Source organism: Haplochromis burtoni, unplaced genomic scaffold, assembly GCF_018398535.1.
Source record: "Haplochromis burtoni strain Fernald_Lab_line unplaced genomic scaffold, NCSU_Asbu1 Contig_369, whole genome shotgun sequence".
NCBI classification, from domain to species: domain Eukaryota; kingdom Metazoa; phylum Chordata; class Actinopteri; order Cichliformes; family Cichlidae; genus Haplochromis; species Haplochromis burtoni.
In genome coordinates this window covers 545,029-565,247 of record NW_024582730.1, presented here as the reverse complement: position 1 = coordinate 565,247, position 20,219 = coordinate 545,029, and the positions used below count along the sequence as shown (strand labels likewise).

The 20,219-nt window shown below is 40.3% G+C and overlaps 1 protein-coding gene and 1 long non-coding RNA gene across 4 annotated transcripts in view; both read left to right on the top strand.

Annotated features, from left to right (window-relative positions):
- The window catches only part of bach2a (BTB and CNC homology 1, basic leucine zipper transcription factor 2a), a 60,460-nt gene that overhangs the window by 32,663 nt on the left and 7,578 nt on the right, over positions 1 to 20,219 (top strand). Inside the window, exons 3-4 of one of the 2 annotated variants that reach the window (XM_014340485.2) lie at positions 16,382 to 17,761; positions 19,986 to 20,135. In XM_014340485.2, coding sequence (XP_014195971.1) covers positions 16,382 to 17,761; positions 19,986 to 20,135 — 1,530 coding nt within the window. Of the gene's footprint in view, positions 1 to 16,381; positions 17,762 to 19,928; positions 20,136 to 20,219 lie in introns of both variants that reach the window. The other variant, XM_005943519.3, reaches the window with a different exon arrangement.
- On the top strand, positions 7,669 to 10,234 carry LOC121815919. 2 transcript variants are annotated; one of them, XR_006055475.1, is made up of 3 exons: positions 7,669 to 8,567; positions 8,865 to 8,923; positions 9,223 to 10,234. It is a non-coding gene; the product is annotated as an uncharacterized LOC121815919 (long non-coding RNA). The 2 variants fall into 2 exon arrangements; XR_006055474.1 differs by having other exon boundaries at positions 7,669 to 8,923.

Below are 20,219 nucleotides of genomic sequence, written 5' to 3'. Positions count from 1 at the left end.
AGAGGTAACACCAAAGTAGAGGCTATTACAGAAGTTGAGGTGAGATGAAGGCATGGATCGCTTTCTCAAAATCTCTGAAACAGAGAAAGTGTTTAACTTTGCAATTAGGTGAAGATGAAAGAAGCTGGTTTTGACTACATTATTTATCTGTTTATTAAAGGTTAAATTGCTGTCAAAAATCACCCCAAAATTTCTTGCAAATGGTCTTTTGTAGTTTTCTAAGGGGCCTAGAAAACATAATGGTTAGAAGGACCAAAGACAATGACCTCAGTTTTCTGTTCATTTAGATTTAGAAAATTTAGAGCCATCCATGTCTTTACATCTTTTAGACAATTAAACAGTCCCTTCAGAGGATTTAATGATTTTAATTTCAGTGGAAGGTAAATCTGAGAATCGTCTGTGCAGCAATGAAACGAAATATCGTATTTTTAAAAAATTGATCCCAACGGGACCATGTAAATTTAAAAGAGGACCCCGCAAAAAAGCACGGTCCTTGGAGACAATGCATCTGAATCTAACAGAAAAGTAAGATTAGATAAGTAGGATTTAAACCATTCCAAAACAAGCCCTTTAATTCTGACACATTGTTCCTGTCGACAGATAAGAATACTGTCATCTATTATGTCAAAAGCAGCACTGTGGTCTAATAATATTAAAATAGCAGAATCTCCCAAGTCAGTAAAAGTTAAAAGGTCATTAGAAACTTTTAAAAGAGCAGTTTCAGTGCTGTGGTGCGTTTCAAAACCAGTCTGGAATAGTTAACCAATGTCGTGTTGATCTAAAAAGGTCTGAAGCTGCAGAAGGACAATTTTCTCCAGAACTTTTGACAAAAAGGACAATTTAGAGATTGGACGGTAATTTGATAGAACTGTTGAGTCCAGATTCTGCTTTTTAAGGATGGGTTCCACCACATCATGTTTAAAGTCAGAGGGAACAGACCCAGACTGAAGACTGTTATTGTCAATGGAAAGCAAACATGTACCAACAGTGTCAAAAACATCTATCAGTAAGCTAGGTGGAATGATATCCAAGGTACATTTTGAAGGTTCCAAGTTTCTGACTACTTTATTAAGTAATGTAAGGGATACTGGCTCGGAGTGGTCAAAAACGGCCAAAGTTGGAGTATAAACACATGGGTCAGAAATGGGAGGAATAATGTGAGACCTGATATCTACAATTTTATTAATGAAGAATTTCAGTAGATTCTCACGTTATGTTCACTGCTATATGAGGATCAGTAGTAGGAGGATTAAGAACTGAATTTATAATACCAAATAAAATCAGAGGTTTATGGTAATTGTTGGACACGATCTTGGAAAAGTTTTTTGTTTTTGCTGCTCTTACAGCTTTCTGGTAAGTTGCCAGGGATTCTCTAAGTGCCTCAAACGACGCCTGGAGACAGTCCTTTTTCCACTTTCATTCCACTTTACTATATACCTGTCTGCGTTCCCTGGTGTCATTATTCAACCATGGTGGGTTTTAGGTTTTAGATACCTGGTGGTAAAAGGAGCAATGTCTGCTTGTCTGGAAAGCAGTATTTCCAGACAAGCTTAATTGAACAGAGAAAGCAGACTATTAGTTGTCGAATGAGTGGACTTGTTAACAGGTGATGCCTGATATAGATTTTTATAGGAGCAGCACATTTGATTTACCAGGCTGACCTGAAAAGAGACACTCAAATAAGACATGTGGTCCAAAAGATTTATGTTACAAATTTTAGTGTCAAGGAGTGATAGGCCACAAGAAAGTACGACATCCAGGGTATGATTGCGTTCGTGAGTTGGGCCTTTGACTGACTGAACCACCTCCTCTAGCTTATCCGGGGGAACACCAAGGCATTCCCAGGCCAGCCGAGAGATATAATCTCTCCAGCGTGTCCTGTGTCTGCTCCAGGGCCTCCTCCCGGTGGGACATGCCCGGAACACCTCACCCAGGAGGCGCCCAGGAGGCATCTTTGTCAGATGCCCGAACCACCTCAGCTGGCTCCTTTCGATGTGGAGGAGCAGCGGCTCTACTCTGAGCCCCTCCCAGATGGCTAAACTTCTCACCCTATCTCTAAGGGAGAGGCCAGCCACCCTTCAGAGGAAGCTAATTTTCGCCGCTTGTATCCACGATCTCGTTCTTTCGGTCACTGTCCACTAGGGATGGGTATCGTTTAGGTTTTATCTGATACCGGTGCCAAACCGGTACTTTTGAAACGGTGCCGGTGCTTAAACGGTGCTCAAACCGGTGCTTAAAGAATGGAGAACACAAAATTGGTCCAAAACCTCTCATGTTCAGCTGTTTTTTTGTAAAAAAAAACAACAATGTTAGCCTTTTCTGCAGCTATGGCGCATATATGGTATCACCCTTGGCTGGAAGCAGTGCTTAAACAATGGAAAAAACCCAAACTTTGTCCAAAAACCTCTCATTTTTAACTGTTTTCCACTTTTTCTTTGGTCATTTTAGCCTTTTTGGCCAGGGTGAAGGGAGTACCTGCCATCAAACAAGAAGACAGCCGCATGTAGCTATGATGATGTTTGCTAGTTCACCTTACATGCATTAATGTAATAACGTGGTTAGCCTACTCAACGTAAATTACACACGAACAACATTAAGCTACTCACGCAGAGAAGAACGGCTGCTGCTGCATCATCATCCTCATCATTTCTGCTACACTGGCAGTGCTAGGGGCCAGGACTCTCCTCTACGGGTTTTTGGGGGATGTTGCTAACTCCGGGTCCCATATGTGCTCGGTGTGAGGTCTCGCAGCAAGCTATCAAATACGGTGCATTTCTCGGCTTTTTAAAAAAACGCTATGCGTCGCCAGGTGTTTCATCGGATTTGAAGTGTTACCTCCTTTGACAGTATCACAGTATCACCTTAAAGCACTTGTTGCAGGCTGCTGAGTTTGCATATTTTGCTGTGAAGTACAGCCAGACTTTTGACCGCTTCGCCTTGGGCATTTTTAATCTGTAGCTCTGCTCTAAAAGAACGTACGTACCTGCACCCGCCTACTATCCTCGGAAACGTAAAATGATCAGCTAGAATCTAAAGTGTATCACAGCTCAGGAAAAAAAAAAGCACCGAAATAAAGCACTGAAATGTGCGCTGCTTTTCGGTCTGGTTACTACCGTTTATGTCAGAACCGGTGCCATGATGGCATCCCTACTATCCACAGCTCGTGGCCATAGGGTGAGGGTAGGGACGTAGATCGACCGGTAAATTGAGAGTTTCGCTTTTACACTCAGCCCTCTCTTCACCACAACGGACTGGTACACCGTCCACATCACTGCACCAATCCGACTGTTGTCACCCACTCCTGTCACTCGTGAACAAGACCCCAAGATACTTAAACTTCTCCACTTGGGGCAGGAACTCGTCCCTAACCTGGAGTTAGCACCCCACCTGAGGACAATGGCCTCATATTTGGAGGTGGTGATTTCTCATTTCCACCGCTTCACACTCAGCTGAGAACCATTCCGGTGCAAGCTGGAGGCCATCACCCGATGAAGCCAACAGAAGCACGTCATCTACGAAAAGCAGACATGAGATTCTGAGACCACCCACAAGCTTGCGTGGTCTCATTTTTAAAAATTACAAATGGAATCGGTGGCAAGGGGCAGCCCTAGCGGAGTCCATCACCCACCGGAAACAAGTCTGACTTGATGTTCGCTATGCAGACCAAGCTGCATAGCCAACATCAAGGATAGAATGGCCCGTAGCAATGGGCCAGAAACCCTTATACTCCCCAAGCAGGTCACTCCGAGGGACATGGTCGAATGTCTTCTCCAGGTCCACAAAACACATATAGACTGGTTGGGCAAACTCCCATGCACACTCCAGGATCCTCGAGAGGGTAAAGAGCTGGTCCAGTGTTCCACGACCAGGGGGAAAACCGCATTTTTACTCCTGTATCCGAGGTTCAACTAATGGACGGACTCTCCTTTCCAGCACCCTATCATAGACTTTCCCAGGGAGGCTGAGGAGTGTGATCCCCCTTTAGTTGGAATACACCCTCCATTAATCGCTACCTTATCATGGTGGAGGAGTTTGTTAGGGTGTCCCAATGACAATCTGGTCCTGAGTGAGGTACCAGACAAAGAGCGATTGAAAAGACCTCTATGAGTTTACAATCAAGGGAACAGTTCACACTGCCCGGGATTGGGTTACCGGGGCCCCACCCTGGAGCCAGGCATGGGGATGGTGCCTGAGGGTGAGTGTCTGGTGACTGGGTCTTAGTCCATGGACCCTGTAGGCCCACCACCTGCAGGAGGCGCTGTAGGGGTCAGGTGTAATATATGTCGGGCCATGTAATTGAGCATTGCGTGGCACATCCGACATACTTTTTTACTTTTGTCCATGACGCGCTTACCTTCAGGGTCATACTTCACATGAAGACCAAAATAGTTCCAAAGGCCAGATCTGAATGAGGGTGGGGGAGGTTCAATTTGCCATGTTGCAACAAGCTTAGCTCCTGTCTTGCTAGCTTGCGCTGCGCTCAGTGGATCTGCGCTCGACAGTGCAGCCTAGGCGGACTGGTCGGACGCAGATCCACTGAGCGCTCAACACAGACAGCATCGTTAGAAGAAAAGTTGATAAAATTAATTACATTTTTGTATTGTTCAATACATATGCTTACCGAACCGAAAGCACTGTATCGAACGGTTCAATATCGATACGAGTATCGTTGCACCCCTAGTATTTATATATAAACATACATGTTAGCAGAGACGGGTCTTCCAGCAGAATCTGCATGAATATTGAAGATACTTATTGTCTAGACGGAGGAATAATCACACGTGGGGCATCGGCTTTTACCGGAACATTCACACCAAAAGGTGACTTTGTTTATTGAACTCTCGCGTATACTCCGCAGCATAACAGGAAGCATCCTTTCAAAATAAAATCACAACAGATGACAATGAGGGCATACCTATTAACTAGCTCAACAATACATAAAGAAAACCACGTTTTTTTACATTACTAATTCCTTTTGTGCATAATTTTATATTGTTGTTGAAAATTAATTAATTAAAGCAACAAAACACAACAAAACTCTTTTTAGTGAGCCGAGCCGAAAGAGCCGGTTCTCTAAAAAGAGCCGGAAATCCCATCACTACCGTACAGAGCAGGGGAAGGTGGGGCTTGTTCCTTCCTAACCAGTAGGGGTGTCAAATATACTCTCTGGAGTTTTATTTTTATATTTATATTATTTATATTTTATTATTGATTTACTTTAGCTCAACTCAGTGATTAACAGAGTAACGATGACTCACAATTAACAATAACAATGTTGTAGTGCATTACTGAGTCGTGCAAACTCACTGGATTACAATTACAATACAAAGAAATCGCAAAACTCCATGAACTCAACTTATCCTTATTTATAATGGCGTAACTGTAGATATTGTAGTTTTTCTTCATCTTAAGTTTAAACAACTTGCATATAAATCATCATAGTATGATGCTATGATACATATTATTGGGGCACTACTCCAATCTGAAATTTCATTCTGTATTCTGACATTCCTCTTTATACTATGGTATTCCATTTGGTGCTCAGTTGAGCTGTCAAATATATTTTTGTGATGTGTATGAAATACTTATATACGTCATATAGATGTTGGCATTCACATTGCTTTAGGCATTGTTTAAGCAAAGTTTCATCAAGCTTGGTCAACTAGTCTAAAAGGAGATGGGGAATATACAAACATACAAACATACATATATACATACGCTACGATCATTAGGACATAATATCTGCAAGGATTAGTAAACTGTTAAAAGGTATGGTAATATCACAAATGGTGTATTTAATTTTACTTGCCTATCTTAAAATAATATAGTATTATTATATTATTTTCTATTAAGTAATAATAATAGAAATGCATTGCCTTTCTAATACTATTGCAATAGCATGCATATTCTATATTATTCTTAATGAATCTGCAAGTTTAATGAGTTTGAGCAATACATATAAGATGCCTGCAAAATTACAGGCTCGCATTATTAAAAATACAATATAATTTAGTGTCATCTTATAGCGTTTTTTCAGATAAGCAGCATGAACGGGGGAACATTTTAAAAATGTTTTTATAAAAGTAACAATAGTGAGTTTAGAGTGAGAAAAAAGGACCATTCACAGTCAGCAGTGGGCACCACGGCGGAACGTAGTGCATCTGCAAGGCAAGTATTCCAAACCTAAGTTCAGTAGCATTAGCTAGCTATTATACCACAGTGTTTTTATTCCGAAATGCATATGTGCAGCCCTTATTATTATTATTCAATCTGTAGTCCGTTCCTCCCTGTTTGAAATGATTGTTTCTCCCTTCCTATTTTATTTTGTTAGTCAACTGTCTGTTGTTGTATGTTGCATTCAGTTTTCTTCCATTTGTATCACTGTGTTAATTAGTTTTAGCTGTACTTTATTTCCCATCTCTACTTACCTTAATTCCCTTGTGTGTATTTAGAACCTATTTTCTTTGGATTTTTTTTTTTCAGATTGTTTGTGAACCTTCTGTCATATAATCCCTGTAGTCTGAAGAAATTTAGTGTTTGCTGTGTTTTTTTCCCTCTGCAATCCTGTGTTTTACTGTATCATTGACATCTGTATACAACTTTATTAAAGGTTAGTTTTCACTTTAGTCTGCTGGGTTCTGAGTGCTGTATTTGCCTCATCCCACGCTTCCTGACAGATCAGAAATGCATAGCACTGCTCCAGACAGATGCATTTAATTATTAAAATTTAAAGGAATTTTACAGTTTTACCCTTTGTTAAGTTCTAAAATATATTTTACCCCAGTGTAATGGAATTATGTAAATAATTATATTTATCTAAATAATAATTATCACAATAATTTGTGAACTTAATCTTAAATATTTATTTAAATAATTGGGAAAATTAATTAAAGAAGAAGAAGTAGGAAGTAAACTTAATGTGACTTCTTCACTGTCACTTGTGGTTTTGCAGGATGGGGTCAGAATTTTCTCTGCAGTATTAAAAATGGTATTGAGTGTGTCATACGGTGTTGGCCAAGACCACAGCAAAAAGGAGAGGTAGGTGTCTACAAATGTCCAAACATCTTTGACCAACAGAACTTTGCATGCTCACTGAGACTCTAAATTTAGGATAGTCTTGGTTTAAATGCTTTTATTTGTTGTTCTGCTTTGTTTGTATGACTCATTAAAAGTAATTTGGCAGGTAACATTTTTATTTCAGAAGTTTTCTCTTGTGGTTTGTTTGTTAACAGAATTAAATCTTGAGATACAGGAAGTGCGTTGTCATTTTAAAAGTAACTCGCATCATTCGGTAATTTGTCATTTAACCACAGTGTTTTAAGGGCAGCAATGAACGGGTCTTATGCCAGCAGTAGATTCTTTCTTCATTTTAAAATGTTTTGAAGGACAAATATAGCAAATTTAAATGTACTAAAAAGTAATGTTGTATTACAGCAGTATTATAGTACATAGGGGTGGTTGTAGCTCAGGAAGTAGATTATCTACTAATCAGAAGGTTTGTTGCATTCAAGTTTAATTTGACAAGATACTGAATCCCAAGTGGCTCTCTGATGCATCTATCATCCATCCATCCATTCGCTTCCGCTTATCCTTTTCAGGGTCGCAGGGGGATGCTGGAGTCTATCCCAGCTGTCATAGGGCGGGAGGCGGGGTACACCCTGGACACACAGGGACAGACAACCATTCGCACTCACATTCACTCCTATGGGCAATTTAGACTTTTCAATTAACCCATCCCCACAAAGTGCATGTCTTTGTCTGTGAGGCAACAGTGCTAACCACTGTGCCATCGTGCTGCCTGCTTACATACAAGTGCTTGTAAGAATGGGTGAATGAGCTGTGTTGTATGTAGTGATTTGAGTGCTCAAGTACAGTAAAAAAAAAAGTGCTATTCAAGGACCAGTGCATTTACCTTTACATGGCATCTGCCTTTTGAGAACTTAGTTATCTCCCTCTCTATCTTTTTCTCATTCCAAAATTATTTGGAAAAGTATTGAAAGAAATAACTTAATAACTGGTTAATAATGTTTTATTAACTGGTCGGTTAAAATATTGTCAAAAGACTCATTATAAAGCAATAAAGATCTGAGTGAGTTACAAACAAATAAAAGTGACAGCTTACAGATGTGGCTTAACAGGACTAAACATAAACCTTCAGGTAGATAAGTAAAATCTGTTTGCTTACTTTAAAGTACACAGCTTCCTTCTTTCTCTCTTTTCTTTTTCTTTCTGTCTTATTTTAAAAAATAAAGTCAAATATGTCAAAATAGCTACCCAGCAATCTGAAAAAACATTTTCTTATGTTCCTGGGTGAAAGGTCCAGGTACTTTAGTAATAAGAAGTTACAGGCACTGAAACACCAGCCCCTCGATTAAGGGGCAGCATTGTTTCAGTTCAAATGCAGAAAGCCATACATAGCAAAGCTGTTGAAACTACAGTCTTGTCATCTCCATTCACTCCAATGGACCATTTTTTACAGCAATGGTGGATCATGGAGCCTCGCAAATAGTTCCTGGAAGTTAGTAACAGCTGTGCCAGCACCGAAGTTTCAGATGCACTTTTAGAAGGTAAGAAGTTTGAGCTCAGGTTTTTTAAATGTTATGAAATCAGAAAGAAAAGCTTTCAGTTGTGATTTTTTGCTGTGTTGACCAAGTGAAATATTAGCTAAATATAGCATTGAGGAATTAAGCTGTCTGGTCTGTTTAAAGTCATTTATCCTCTGCTATGTACAAACTGGTATGATAACTGCACAACAATCAGGGAAACTGATAGCTATTTTTCTGATATATGGCTTTAAATAAAAAAACAGTATTTTTGAGAAGTTTTGTATACAGTTGACTGTTAGCATCTGTGTGACGTTACAGCTCAGCTGATGACAGAAACAGGGAAGGCGGAGGACTCGGAATGAGACTAAAACGACATGGTAAGTTTAAAATATGACACCAGCTCTGAAAAGAAGAATCATCTAAGACAAATTGGGGAATTATAAAGCAGTTTTATACAGCTGTATTACGTATGTTACCACACACTCTTTTTTTTTTTGTGTATATTGAGCACACAAATTCATATTAACTGATGACACACTGTTTACCATCAACAACTAATTCATTTACATCATTAAAATTGGTTGTTAGAAATCACACCTTATCTCCTGATGCATTTACCCGTCCAGGTCTACACTGGTATGTCTAACATTTTCTTTCTCTCTCTTAACTCTGCCAGCTCAGGCATCTCAGGATAATTCAGCCTAAAAACTTTGCACTAAGACAGCACCCTGACCATAAGACTCATCTCCCTGAGTGTTTCAAGCTTATGAAGCTAACACTATATTTGCCAGTATTTTGGGCTTTGTTTGTAAGAAAAAATATTTATTACTTGAATATGATTTGCTGTATTTGTTGTTGTTTTAATCGATGATTATATTAATCTTGTTTTAAAATAAAGAATGGTTTTTCTCCCCTTGGTTTCAGGTCACTCTTTTTTTAATGTACTGTTATCTCTGAGAGAGTACAGCTTCCCCATGCACCACAGCACACAGCAGTACATATACAAGAATAACAGTGGGAAAAGAACATGCGCAGGTGAACATTCAGTTTTTCTCATAGTTATTTGAGATTTTTAGAATGAATTGATTTTTGTAAACAACTGCAAGTTAATAGACAACATAAACATAGATGTGTTTGTGAGAAAACAATTATAAGACTAAAATGGCTTTTAATAGCAAGCATGTGGGGATACACTTGATACACAGCAATTTGTGTTTTAACACATCCTGAATCCTGTGAAATGTAAAATTTAACAGTAGATGGACAGAGAAATTCCTGCTTCTGGTACAAACAGTGGACGCTATTATGGTCCACTGTGTCCATTTCCCACTTTGCCTTTCCAAAACATAAAATATACACATATATAGAAGTTGCAGTAATCTGCAGTAACAACAGATGGAGGTAGCCAACAGGAAAATAATCACAGACATTATCAACACATTTACATGCACACACATATTAGCTGCCTAGATTAATCGATTCTGATGGTTAAGGACCCTCAAATGTACTTGCTGTGTTTTTTGCTCACTACTGACTTCGGGGCTTTAAATACATTATCTCCCTCTGCTGGTAATGCAATTTCTGCATGCAGGAATGGATTACCATTTCATGTTTTGGAGAAACAAAGCATGAAAAGGAGACGGTGGAGCTGCGCGTCTATGCCGGTTGATGTTCAAGAGTATACCAGATAAAAAACATGGAGAAAACATAACCTTTCTTGCTCAAGAGGGGTAGGGAGAATGGATGGAACAGTAGGGTTGGCAGAAATTGAGCTATTTTTTTGGCACATAAGGCAAGAGTATTAATGGAAGTAGTCTCCTAGTTACTGCCACTCCTATGCTCATTAGGGAACCACTGGCTAGCACTGTAATGCCCCAGATCTGTCATAATGATGAATATAGTTATGTGATTGCAATCTGCCTTACATGCGTCCATGTTGCACTGAGGCATGTAATACAACATGAATGTTGTACTGTACTGAAATGCTTTGGTAAGGAAATACAGCATGTATACAACAAAACCAATCAGTATTTGCAGTTGTCTCTTTGTTGTTGTGGCAACCAACACCCATGAGCATGCCTGAACTTTGTTCAGGCAAACAAAAAAAACAGTGGTTTTTTTGTTTGTTTGTTGTTTAATTAAAATATAGGCACATAGTGTGGAGTTGATTTATATATATGTGTGTGCGTGAATGCGTGTATATAATTCCCCACTTGCCCTGTAGTCGGTCGGTCTTTAACCTTCAAGCTCAGGTACTCTCCCTCATGGATCTTTGTTGTTTAATCCTGGATAGTGGTTGTGACATTCACTAGTTTTAAGCCTCCTTCCTTCTGCTTAGCGTATAGTCTCAGGGTGCTAGCACCCTGAGACGTGGGGTGAAACCCTCCATACATGGTGAGGAGCTTCTGTGTCTTGATGTCAGTGGCTTCTGTTTCCTCCTTTGGACACTTTATTATCCCAGCTCATTGCTGTAGATTCTAGTGGTATGCATCAGTAAATTGATATCTTGGTCACTCCTGGCATACAGCTTGGTGCCATCAATGTAGAGGAGGTGGCTAATGATTGCACTATTCCATAGACAATATCCATAGCCAGTCTTGTTAATGATCTCAATGAGGGGGTTGAGGGGGCTTGACTTGCTTTCAGTGTAGATAAGCATTGGCAACACTTTTTAAGCAACTTTTCCTCCAGACGTTTCCTCCATTGAGTCACTAAGGGATAAGGTTAAATAGCCCTAAAAGTTACCTCCTGTCTCCTAACCACGTTTCCTCAACCTCAGTGGACACAGCACAAGGTCACCAACACTCAGACAAACCTCCACATCAGCATTGAAGTAACAAATTTGAAACAAACTGTTCCCTCCACAAAGAAATCATAAGTTTAAGCTGTTGCACCATCTCCTTCTCTAGAATCTTGGAACGGTTATGTCATTGACAAGCCATTAACATTTCACACCCCATGTCATACCCTAGTAAACTGCCAAGTGCACAAAAAGCTGAAACAAAAAAGGCCCTCCACTTTGTGATGGAAGTTTTGTGGTTTATGCTCACATTTAGATTCAGGTGCTCAGAATTTTACTGTAGAATGTTGTATAGCCTTTTATTTCTCAGGTGAAGGACATTCATTTGCCACTATGCCTTGGCCACAGCTGATCGCATTGCAGACTTTATTAACAGAGAATTTCATGACAACTTCTATTTGTAAGAGTGACAACAACTGGTATAAATGGGCATGAGAAAAAGAGAAGTGCGATGTTCTGAGAACCTGAAAACATTTACACAAGACACAACAGTGTGACAGTGTAGAGTGCCGTGGATGTCTGCAGTACTGACATTGTCCATAAGAATAATTCTTCTTTTTACTATTCATGTACAAGTATTGAGTATATTGATCACGATACTAATCTGCCAAGGTCATGTCGGTGCACACAAAATCCCTTAAAGCATTAAAACAGACACTGTCATTATTTAAAATGCATTTCTCGTTCAAAATATTAATCAGACTTCTACTTTCATTATATTGTTAACTAAGAATAAAGATGATTTATTATTAGCAAGAGCATGTATAGATAAACTCTGTTTTAGCACTCTGTATTTTAACCTAAAAGACTGGATGTTAAGACCTTTTACCTTCTCTGAAGATGTGATGACAGGTAATACACTTTCCCACCTATCTCAACAATAGAGAGCTGTAGACGATTCTAGCTCACAATAGACTTATGTTATATGCATACCATTATACATACATGTTACTGAACAAGCACATACACACACCCACATAGAGTAAACGTATACATTTTGTAACGGTGTCAAAAACCCTGTCCATCACATTCACACTTAACAACTCCACTCTAAAGTAAACCTAATGCAAAAGAGTTGAAGGATGAATAACAGTAAGAAGTGAAGGGATCCAGACAATCCATCCATTCGCTTCCGCTTATCCTTTTCAGGGTCGCGGGGGGCGCTGGAGCCTATCCCAGCTGTCTGTAGGGCGAGAGGCAGGGTACACCCTGGACAGGTCGCCAGTCTGTCGCAGGGCCAACACACAGGGACAGACAACCATTCACACTCACATTTACACCTAGTGGCAATTTGGATTATCCAATTAACCTATCCCCACAAGCTGCATGTCTTTGGACGGTGGGAGGAAGCCGGAGTACCCGGAGGGAACCCACGCAAACACGGGGAGAACATGCAAACTCCACACAGAAAGACCCCGGCCTGATGGTGGAATTGAACTCAGGACCTTCTTGCTGTGCGGCAACAGTGCTAACCACCGTGCCACCGTGCTGCCTGGGATCCAGACAAGAATGAGTAAATCAGAAATGTGAAAAAATAACCATGACAGTGGTTGATTGGTCACTTATGGGGCACAATTATCAGCTCACAATATCTAACCCCCAACTGTTATGTGCCATCTCCTTTTTCTTCTTTTACTATGAGGAAGAGTGTTGTAATTGATCTCTTCCAGTTTCATAAGCACTCTGTGACCAAATTAATAGATTTATTATGTATTATAAGTTTAAAGCTACTAAATATTATATCAGCCTGTGTGTACATATAATACACTGTTCTTGGTCTCTCAAGCATTGTACCTCATTGTTTTTCAGCCACACGACTTGGACACGTTGAAGTAACTGAGCTGACCATGAACTCCTATAGTGTTCTAGTCAAATGTGATGTTAAAAGTTGTCTGAAATTAGTGGATATAATAGGATGATGATCTGCACTCCATCGTTACAGTTGTTACATCATTTTGGAAAATTTATTTTTTCTTTGGAAAAATGTTTTATTTACATAGTGCTGTTAGTGTCCCCCTGTACTCTGTGATTCTTATGCCAGTGTTTGTCCTATAGCAAAGAATATAGTTTGTAAGTGCCCTTCAATTATAGCACTTGGTTTTTTCAGCAAAGCTTATGCAGTAGTTGGAGATGTGTAATATAGTACACTTGTGTACTGTGGTGTGTGGTGATCACTTTTCTACATATCTCTAAAAACACAGATTTACTCAAAAAACAGGCCACATTTCAACTGAAATAAGTACTATGCAGTGCATCCGGAAAGTAATAACAGTGCTCCAGTTGTTTTATAGGCCTTACCTGACGTTATACCATAGTGACACACATTAGATGACCCCACACAGTCATGCAAGTGCTTTCCTGAGGCCTCTGGCTATCATTACTGCTCCTGTATGGTCACCAGGAACTAGCTTGTCTGCAAGCATGAATACCTTTGGCAATGTGGTGTACTTTGGAATAAGGCTGTAACATGACAAAACGTGGTACAAGTGAAGTGCTGGGAATTTTTTCACTGTATATTAAAATATTGATAACAAAAATGTAATTCAGTTTTATTTATATAGAACCAAATCACAGTTGCTTCAAGGCGCTGCGATGATACAGAGAAGACAGAAAAACCCCAACAATCAGATAATTCCCTGTGAGCAAGTGCTTTGGGGACAGTGGGAAGAAAAAAACTCCCTTTTAACAGGAAGAAAACTTTGGCAGAACAAGGCTCAGAGAGTGGCGGCCATCTGCCATGACCGATTTGGGGTGAAGTGAGGAAGACAGAACAAGCATGCTGTGGAAGAGAGACAGATGTTAATAATAAGTAACGATTAAAAGCAAAGTGGTGTATAAACACATATTTTTTAGGGCCAAGTACAATAACCTCTATTTTACCTGAATTTAGAAGCAGAAGATAACAGAGCTGACTTAAAAGAGTTGAGCATTGTGTGTTAACTGTCTATATCTACAGGAAAATCAAAAAATATTAATATGGTAAACAGGGCATGGACACGCCTATAAAAACAATAAATGCAAGAGTTTCCAGTAGATTCAAGTCAAACACACTTAAATGTGCTTCCAAAGACAAAAGCTAACTGTGGCCACAGTAATTGAAAAAAAATGGTACTTCACTTCTGATTTGGTTATAATTGATGTTAAATTTTAGGATTTCACTTGACAAGCAGTGTTTGGCTTGCTTGTCCTGATGTAAGGTCACTGCTTGTACAGTGGGGCAAAAAGTATTTAGTCAGCCACCGATTGTGCAAGTTCCCCCACTTAAAATGATGACAGAGGTCAGTAATTTGCACCAGAGGTACACTTCAACTGTGAGAGACAGAATGTGAAAAAAAATCCATGAATCCACATGGTAGGATTTGTAAAGAATTTATTCGTAAATCAGGGTGGAAAATAAGTATTTGGTCAATAACAAAAATACAACTCAATACTTTGTAACATAACCTTTGTTGGCAATAACAGAGGTCAAACGTTTACTATAGGTCTTTACCAGGTTTGCACACACAGTAGCTGGTATTTTGGCCCATTCCTCCATGCAGATCTTCTCGAGAGCAGTGATGTTTTGGGGCTGTCGCCGAGCAACACGGACTTTCAACTCCCGCCACAGATTTTCTATGGGGTTGAGGTCTGGAGACTGGCTAGGCCACTCCAGGACTTTCAAATGCTTCTTACGGAGCCACTCCTTTGTTGCCCGGGCGGTGTGTTTTGGATCATTGTCATGTTGGAAGACCCAGCCTCGTTTCATCTTCAAAGTTCTCACTGATGGAAGGAGGTTTTGGCTCAAAATCTCACGATACATGGCCCCATTCATTCTGTCCTTAACACGGATCAGTCGTCCTGTCCCCTTGGCAGAAAAACAGCCCCATAGCATGATGTTTCCACCCCCATGCTTCACAGTAGGTATGGTGTTCTTGGGATGCAACTCAGTATTCTTCTTCCTCCAAACACGACGAGTTGAGTTTATACCAAAAAGTTCTACTTTGGTTTCATCTGACCACATGACATTCTCCCAATCCTCTGCTGTATCATCCATGTGCTCTCTGGCAAACTTCAGACGGGCCTGGACATGCACTGGCTTCAGCAGCGGAACACGTCTGGCACTGCGGGATTTGATTCCCTGCCGTTGTAGTGTGTTACTGATGGTGACCTTTGTTACTTTGGTCCCAGCTCTCTGCAGGTCATTCACCAGGTCCCCCCGTGTGGTTCTGGGATCTTTGCTCACCGTTCTCATGATCATTTTGACCCCACGGGATGAGATCTTGCGTGGAGCCCCAGATCGAGGGAGATTATCAGTGGTCTTGTATGTCTTCCATTTTCTGATGATTGCTCCCACAGTTGATTTTTTCACACCAAGCTGCTTGCCTATTGTAGATTCACTCTTCCCAGTCTGGTGCAGGTCTACAATACTTTTCCTGGTGTCCTTCGAAAGCTCTTTGGTCTTGGCCATGGCGGAGTTTGGAGTCTGACTGTTTGAGGCTGTGGACAGGTGTCTTTTATACAGATGATGAGTTCAAACAGGTGCCATTCATACAGGTAACGAGTGGGGGACAGAAAAGCTTCTTACAGAAGACGTTACAGGTCTGTGAGAGCCAGAGATTTTCCTTGTTTGAGGTGACCAAATATTATTTTCCACCCTGATTTACGAATAAATTCTTTACAAATCCTACCATGTGGATTCATGGATTTTTTTTTCACATTCTGTCTCTCACAGTTGAAGTGTACCTCTGGTGCAAATTACTGACCTCTGTCATCATTTTAGGTGGGGGAACTTGCACAATCGGTGGCTGACTAAATACTTTTTTGCCCCACTGTATATGGCAAGTAACTGAGGGAGGGAGTGACAGTGACTAGTGTAGTGATACTGAAGATTTGACTTCAGTCCATATTAAGGGGAGGTGTTGAGGCTTGCTAGCTCAGTTTTTGCTGTGAGCTGTGATCTGGTCTTCCAAAAGAAATTTGCATATATATAATATGATCTAATTTTTAAATAGATGTTTTTCATTCTTCAATTTGACTCCTCAATTCTGTTCCACAGGTGACAGCCAAAGGTTTCGCTCCACTGCTTCAGTTTGCCTACACCGCCAAGCTGGTTTTAAGTCAGGAAAACATCCATGAAGTAATTGTGTGCGCGGACGTCCTAGGTATCCATAATTTGGAGGACTCTTGCTTCCGGTTCCTTCAAGCCCAGCTTAAGAATGACAGCCAACCTAACCATAATGGCACGGTGGAATACGATGATCATATCACAACAGAGAATCCAATCTTTTCTGAGGAAATATCCTGTTATGATTCTGCAGACATAAGGCAGCAGGACAGTCATGTTCTTGCTGACCTGCCGCAGTGCCCAAAATATAAGAAATATCAGGATGCAGTTTGTGACAACAAGCACAATGTAGAGAACCATCATATTAGTAATGACATCATTTTGGTTAACCATACCTCAATTAGCCCTCTGAGCTCACACTTCACCGACAGTAGCGCTGTTCCACAAACACGTCTTACTCCCTCCAGGATCAAAGAAGAACCCTGTTTATTTGAGGAAGAAGGAGATGAAAGGAATGACAGCAACTCAGACTTGTGTACTGAGGAGGTATTGGAGATGGAGTTAGAGGTAGAAGGGGTTCCAGTAGAAGATGTGCAATCTTCCAGCCAAGTATCATACTCTTCCTGTTTGCATTCATACCTCCAGAGAGGTGGTCTCAGCAGCATGCCAAGCACCACCATTCAGCAGCTACTAAGCAACCAACTGTCTCTCAACCATTACAAAGAACTGGTCATACAGAGACCACAAACCAAGAGGGAATCTCTGGATGAAGTTGACCTCAACACTGGCATTGCCAATGTGATACCAGCAGCACTTACTGGTATAAGTAGAAACCTTGAAAATTCGGTGTCTAAGCATGAAGGGAAGCTGGACAGACGCAGTGTCATTTTCTCTTCTGTGCCTATCAAGCAACATATGCTGTCCCATACATATGTTGATGAGGCCATCTCAACCTTGATGCAGGAGGAATCCCTTCCCTCTAGTCAGTCATTCCTTATTACCAGCTGCCCCGTTTCAACGAAAACATCAGTGGACTCTCCTACTACTTCTACATCATGCAACCAGATTTCCAGCCCCCGTGCCTCATACTCTTACCCAGAGGATGCAACCATTGGTAGCTCATCTTCTACTTTGTCCCAGTTTGACTTTTCCTCATCGTCACAGTCAGGCTCAATTTCTGGACTTCCTCACTGCCTGGCTGGGATGGTGGAGCACAGGAATCCCCACAATGAAGTAGTCCTCACTCAAGACTACACAAAGATTAAATCTGAAAAGACATTCAGTGCTAGTGGTGGGAACTCCAGTGATGAATCAGGCTCTTTCTCAGAGGGAGACAGTGAAAGTGGCACCTCTCGAATCTCTGGACCTGAGGTTAGTATGGCTCTTTATTATACTACATTGGCTAAAATGTCAGTGTGTTGGCATTGAGGTCGTCTGGGAACTGTCTTTCTGGCATGAGAACTGTGTTAAAGCAGAACTGTATATATTTGGTTTTCAGCAGAAAAGAAGAGGAATGAAAGTCAGTAGAAGCGAGACAGAATACATGTTGAGAGGGAGGCAGGTGTAAAACTGACGATGTCAAGAGCAGAAGTAGAGATAGTGAAGTTTGATGAATTTAAATACCAAACTGCACAAAAAGGCAAAGAAGAGAGTGCAGGCAGGATGTCCATGGATGTGCTGCCCACATCTCCCATCTGCTGACCCAAGCTCCAGTTATGCAGGTTATGAATATATACAGTACTGAGCAAATGTTGGAGGCCAGTCCATGACTGATGGGCCGACTGTGTGTTTTTCTAGCCAGTTATGCTTTTACTACATTGTTAGTGTGTTTGGGATGGTATCATACTGACAAATGAAGCTTTTGCTAAACAGACTCTTTCCAGATGATATTGCCGTGTGGATCAAAACCTGACCACTCCATAAGACCCATTGGCACTGACGTTCAGTCCAGTTCTTGTATAGTGTGGCATACCTAGGTCGTTGCTCCCTATAGCCTTTACTGAGGAATGGCTTCTCTCCAGCCATCCTTCCCCTGAGACCATTTACGAACAGTTTGTGAATCAGCTGAAGGGCCACATGCATCTCTGACGTCCTGTGTTAGGTCTTTGTCAAAGAAAGTGACTTTCAGATAGTATTCATTTGCCGTTTTTGAGCCTGTCACTTCTTCTTTTCTCCTCAGTTCAAACCGTGTCCAGTTTGTCCAGGTTAAACATAGCACCCCATGCCGATATAAAATATAATAGCTCGAATCACCTTGTTGGATCAAAAATTAAATTTTATAGCTGTCAAAATGGGATATCTTTCATATTTTTCCCAAGTTCAACAAAAGAAATGGGTGCAAATGCTATATTTTTGTGACAGGTTGCGAGTAAATAAGTGCCTCTTCCCATTGTCAGCGCAATAAATGATACCATACTTGAATGTTGGCATTGTTGTGCTGAGCATTGCTTGTTTGAAGAGAACAGTTTGTGCTGTTGTAGTGGACTGTTCTGATGCAATGTAAAGCTAAGAGCAAAAAGAAGTGGTCAACATACACATGCTGTCGATGCCTTAGTATTTTAAATCAGATGCATTGAAATGTGTTTATGAGTCTTTTATTTATTCAGTCAATAGATTAAAAAAAATGTCAGTGTGTTTCCATGGAAAGAAGAAGAATACACAGAACTATAACCGTTTTGATAAGGCAGAGTTGCATAGAAAGGTAAGCCGATAGTCCCTGTTCTTTGTGCCTGAGCTGGTGCACAAACAGCAATACTAATACTGACATCTAGTGGATTTTATATCACAGTGCACTCCATCTGACAACATGCAACTGCAGCAATTGAATACTTCTTCCATTTCTGAACACATACTAATAACAGTTATGTCTATAATAAATCTTTCTATGCTGAAGTCTTATATTCACAGTGTAAAAGTATTCAAATTTATAGTTGAGTAAAAGTACTTTACTGGGGGCACCACTTAATATAATGATTTATGACCAAGACCCTGAGACAGCTGAACATCTCCACTTGGGACAGCCACTCAGGTGAGAGCCATGACTCCAGAGTTAGAAATGCCATTTCTCATCTCAGTTACATCTTCTCAACAGTGCTTGTCACGACTTGTCACAACTCGTGGTTGTCACGTGGTGACACCAACAAAACCAGATCATCTGCAAAAAGCAGAGAAAAGATCAGAGTGTGTGATCCCACTGAAGTCGTAGATATAGAAAAATTGCAGATATGTATGTTAAATAATTTTCTTGTATAAATACGTGAAGAGTCTGATTTTTTTTTTTTGATTGAGTTCACTTCATCTAATTTTAGGACAGGTTAAAATCTAATGTTTTAGGTCATATTTATGCAAAATAAAAATAAAAAAGGAAACGTTTGAGGGTTTGCAGACTTCCAAACAGCATTTTATATAAACTATATTTGTAAATGTAAATAGAAAATATCTTAAGCATAAAATATAGTTTTCTTAATTTCCATGGCAACAGTCCTGATTCATTTGGTTTAAAATTAAATAGACTGCAATAAAGACCTGGTTTTTGTAGGTGAAGCTGCCTTTTCCTGTGGACCAGATCACCAACTTGCCACGCAATGACTTCCAGATTCTCATCAAGATGCATAAACTGAACTCAGAACAGCTGGAATTCATCCATGACATCCGTAGGCGCAGCAAAAATCGCATTGCTGCCCAGCGCTGTCGCAAGAGGAAGCTAGACTGCATCCAGAACCTGGAGAGCGAGATTCACAAACTGGTATGGTCAACTAATACACATACACACACTTCGAATAAATAAAATAATAATAATAATAAAAGGTTTGTGGGTATAAAATGGAAA